Source organism: Elaeis guineensis, chromosome 6 (assembly GCF_000442705.2).
Source record: "Elaeis guineensis isolate ETL-2024a chromosome 6, EG11, whole genome shotgun sequence".
NCBI lineage: Eukaryota > Viridiplantae > Streptophyta > Magnoliopsida > Arecales > Arecaceae > Elaeis > Elaeis guineensis.
Window position 1 is genome coordinate 38,242,105 of NC_025998.2, and position 4,752 is coordinate 38,246,856.

The 4,752-nt window shown below is 44.5% G+C and overlaps 1 protein-coding gene across 1 annotated transcript; it reads left to right on the top strand.

Moving 5' to 3' along the window:
• Positions 1-261: 261 nt before the first annotated feature.
• On the top strand, positions 262-2,901 carry LOC105061576 (uncharacterized). Its single transcript, XM_010945672.4, has 2 exons — positions 262-954; positions 1,132-2,901. The coding sequence occupies exons 1-2, from the start codon at positions 901-903 to the stop codon at positions 2,227-2,229; spliced, it is 1,152 nt and encodes a 383-aa protein (XP_010943974.1). The 5' UTR covers positions 262-900; the 3' UTR covers positions 2,230-2,901.
• Positions 2,902-4,752: the final 1,851 nt, after the last annotated feature.

The window sequence follows — 4,752 nt, forward strand, 5'->3', positions numbered from 1 at the left end:
TCCCCCGGGCCAATGCAATGGGAATCTCTCAGCTGGTCGGTGGTGGGTGGCGTGGTGGGCCCACCACTCACTACGACGATTTGACCACGGGTCTCTCCCTCCATGCTATGTGCCTCTCCACTCACGCATACAGCGTGTTAAATAGCATTCCATACAAAAAAAAAAAAAAAAAAAAAAAGAACCAATTTCACCTTCGCCAAGGATTGTAGTCTGTAGACAACTCCAAGCTTGCCTTAATTGGGGGGTAAATAATTGTGGGGTGGAGTAGGAGATCCCTCGGGAGACTACAAAATCCGATTGCTCCCCTCCTCCCTCCAACGTGACTCCTTTTTCTCCTCCTGCTCTCACGGTACAAAAAAGAGAGAAGAGAGAGGGGGGCTGCTCACATGGGTGAGCCCATCTATTGTCCTCCCAAAGTGATGGCACGCCTGGCCTAACGGTTTTGCCAAGGCAAACGGAGCGAACCCAGCCTTCACCCTCGCCTCCTCCTCGTGCCCACATGGTGGGTGTTGTCGCTTTACCAATGGGAATTTCTTTCTTTTAAGGAAGAGGATAGGGAACACAACAAAGGAAAGAAGTGGCAAGGATATATTGTTCTCCTCCTGCGCCCGCCTCGGGTCTTGCGGCCTCCCTTCCCCTCGGGATTCCCTCTCCCTCTCTCTGCTTATATCCTACTCTTCTTCTCTCCATCCATATCCACTGCCATCCTCCTATTAGTCTACTACCACCAACATCCGTCGGCCGTATACTAAATCACTCTCCTTGTTGCTCAAGTCTGCTATTTTCAGTGGGACCCAGAGAGCCACACACTCCACCATCCATCCATCCATCTCTCTATTAATTGATCCTTTTCTCTCTGTCTCGACCCACTTCGTGGTCAGGGATTCCGTCCGGTAAGAAATGCTCTGCAATGGGGAGAGGTTGGGCAACCCCCTAACCCACGAATGGCCACAGGTTGGTTCGATTTCCACGAGTCCACATGTTCCATCTGTCCCCATCTCAATCAGTCAATAATACTGCATGCTCGTTTTGTTGGCTAGCTCTTGGCACGGAACCTTCTTCTAGGTTCCATTATCATCCCTTCTCCTCCCCTCCCAGATCTCATATTTTCTTTTGTTCCTTTTTGTGCAGAGCATGGGCGAGAGCCTTCTAATCCCCGGAAACAACAACAGCAACAGCAACAGCAACAACAACAACAACAGCAACAATAACAACAACGCTCCCACCGCCTCCAGCAGCAGCAACTCCACTAGTGCCAGTACCAACAACAACAACAAGAACAACAAGATGATCCACGCTGCTGCTCCTCCCCCTGCCACTAGGGTTATAGATAGGCCGGCGCAGGAGCAGCAGGCCGCCCTCAAATGCCCCCGCTGCGACTCCTCCAATACCAAGTTCTGCTACTACAACAATTACAGCCTCTCCCAGCCCCGCCATTTCTGCAAGGCCTGCAAGCGCTACTGGACCCGCGGCGGCACCCTCCGCAACGTCCCCGTCGGCGGTGGCTGCCGGAAGAACAAGCGCGTCAAAAAGCCCGCCTCCGCCGTGGTCTCCGATCCAAAGCCGCCTCCTCTCATGCCTCCTACTAACTCAATTATTCCTCCCATCTCATCCCTTCCTAAACCTACTCCTCACCTTGATCCCAGCTTGTTCTATTCTCTCCCTGCTGCACGTTCTAATCCTCCTCCTCCTTCTTCTTCTGATGTGGGTCTCGCCTTTCCGGGCCTTCACCCCCGGTTCGATCCGCCTTCAGTCCCGAATAGTATCTCCCTCCCTTGCACCGCCTTCGATCTTCAGCATCCGCAACTCAACTCGCTCGGCCTCGGATTCCCCTCCGGCCAGCGGGACGACGAATTCAATCTTGACCATCTATCTGTCACGAACGACTACCCGCTGTTCGGATCCACTGCCGCCTCGCTTCTGGTTTCGAGCCTCAAGGAACCGAAGAAGGTGGAGGACTACCGGGCCCTGATGCACCGCGAGGACCTGCAGGCCCCCCCCTTGGCGGCGAACGGGAATTTGGACGCGATCAAGGAAGTGAAGCTGGAAGGAGAAAGCAATGCAATCAATAGTAACAGGATAGACTGGCAAATTCCCTACGAGAATTCCTTCGATGCGATCGGCTCGGCTCCTCTCCCTGGTGATTCCTCCCTTCTTTATTGGAATGCAGCCATCGGCGCTTGGCCTGATTCTGCCAACTATGGATCCTCGATCGCCCCTTTGATCTAGTCCAACCCATCGGAATTAGTATTCAATTCTTCTCTTTTCTCGTCTTGCTTCTTTTCTTCTTGCCAGCTTACTCTAATCTTATTTCACTGCTATCTTTAGTCATCTTAGTGGATTTGTAGTAAAGGTTGTGGGTTGCTTCTTGTCTTCTCGACCCACATATATACTGCGTTCTTTTTATTGGGGGCGGCGCGGCGGTTACGGTGGCAGGAGTACTGTGGATCGGAGAGATCATGTCGGTTGCAAACGTCTCAAGCCCCGTTTTTTTTGAGTCATTGTGGCGTCAAGAAGACCGTTTGCTCCGAGAGGAACCTCGGATCCATTCGGCTCGGTATCTTCTCCGGCTCCGACACTTTACAGTGAGATGATTTGCTATTAGAATTGGAAAGAGAGCGAGAAGATGAACGGTGGAGCCGGAGCAGTAAGTTGGTTTTCATGTATGTATATAAGCATGGCATACCTTATCCTTTCTAATGTATTGGTTATGAAGTGGTTGGTTTTTGTTGCAACATAGAGATAAGGTCTTCTTCTTCATCAGAGGCGTGATATTACTGATGTAGAAGAAAGTAGGGAACTAATAAGCTTTTTATTTCTTTCTTCCTTTTGGCTTTTGGTTGGTTAGAAGAAGGATCAACTGGTATAATAATTATCTAGAATGGGATTTCTTTCCAATAATGTGGGTGGTTTAGTGTTTGGTGGTGTTCCTCTCATTGCTTTTTCTTTTTTCATTGTACTGCTTGTTCGTGGACCGAAATTATTGATTTATATTTAAGTAACTTGGAATACTTAACTTCAAATGTACGCAGAGATTCGGATATCTCCGATGGATGCGTTTTTCTTTTTCTTTGAATGGTTCAACGGATGCGTTCTTCAAGTGGTACCTGAAATTTTGTTGCGGGTTTTTCATGATTGGTTCAGTTATCTGTTTGCTTTATTCAGGCATCGGGCAGTGTGCCATGTATTTTTAACATATTGTGGGAATAATGAACCCCATTGATATAACACGGTATATTTGAGTTGGGATTTGTGAACTATTATTCAGGTTTACATAGCTCTTTATTGAAGAAAAGAGAACTATTTTTGAAGTCTTTCTCCTGCTTTCAGCCACCCTCTCTGCATGTCTGGTAGCACTTGGAGCATGCAGGCTTCTGTCATGCCCGTCAAGTAAAGTGACTTCCATCCGTATGGTCTCTAAATTTTTTCACAGATTGGTGGGTGCACTATTGGCCAGGGGTTGGCCTTGTGATTTACTGTTAATATTGTACTTTTATGAGGTATTTTGGATGGAAAATATTGAACTTAAACATATACTTTTATAAGTGTAATGAATATGGATCAAGCTTTCATGGACATTTCATGTTGCAGGGAATATGGTTCCTGAGGTGGATGCAAAAGAAATGGTTCTTTTTTTTTTTTAAAAAAAAAGTAGATTACATTTTCTTCCAATCCATTTTATCTTATATCCTTAGAAAAATATTTTCTTATTTTGTTCCCTTTCTAGCAGAATATCATATGCTTTAATATATTGTTGGGGTCAAAAATATATCACAGTTTCAGTATATATATCGAGGATACGTGCACTGATATAAAGGAAGCAACAGCACGAGCTAGAATGGCGACTTCTCATTTCATTGGTCGCAGCATATTCTCATAAGAAGTTATTCAAACCAAGTCCTTAGCCTATCATATGTTACATACTATTTTCAAATTTTTTTAGCTGTTTGATATAATTTACTGGCAATCATGGCAACTTAGCTGGCAACTTAGCCCTTTGTACTTGAAATGAAAATTTGGATATCCTCTTTTTTGTGCGTTCTTTCATATAATGTGGCCAAGATGAGTTGCCAAGATCATGAAACATGAGGTTCTTTTGCTTTCAATTGCTAATTGGTCCCAACAAATAAATATCACTGCAAGTCTTGCCTTTTTTTTTTTTTTTTTTTTTTGTTTTTGAAGAAATATATTCTATCGATATGACAAGGATTTTTTAACGTCATTTTGCTTTAGAAGTTGAAACTGTTAATATATACGATCTACTTTTTTTGGGACGCAATTTATTTTAAGGCTATCCATATAGTTTTGATATCCGAAGATGCTTCTTCATTCTAACAATTTCTCTGGCCAAGTATATATTTTTGTTGGTGATGGATGGCTGTGATACAGAGTTCTCTCCAAAGAAAATAATTCTTAAGTCTTTTCTCCTTTTATTATAAATGGGTTTTGGGATAAGTTGCACTCTACCGACCCTTGGAAGACTAGGAAAGAATGCAACAGAGAGCCTGATGGTTAGTTCTCTTCTTCACCTTCCTCTCATATTTCTCTTCTTTTCTCTTTTTCTTCCATTACTGCGACTTAATGACTTCATTGTATCAAAGCGGATTATCATTTTCGGCTACAATTAATTTTTCACCTTAATTAATCCCTACTCGTGAGCTAATCCCACTACCTGTTCTAAGAGCAAAGTCTTCTAGCTGAAATCTTTGGATTGAGGACTCCAACATGATGTTTTCTTTGATTCTGGTTAGA

What these genes read in the sequence shown, in the direction of transcription:
- LOC105061576 (XM_010945672.4), top strand. Translation starts at nt 901, where the DNA reads ATGCTCTGCAATGGGGAGAGGTTGGGCAACCCCCTAACCCACGAATGG. An exon ending in TAACCCACGAATGGCCACAG is followed by an intron (nt 955 to 1,131) that starts GTTGGTTCGATT and finishes CTTTTTGTGCAG; the next exon opens with AGCATGGGCGAGAGCCTTCT.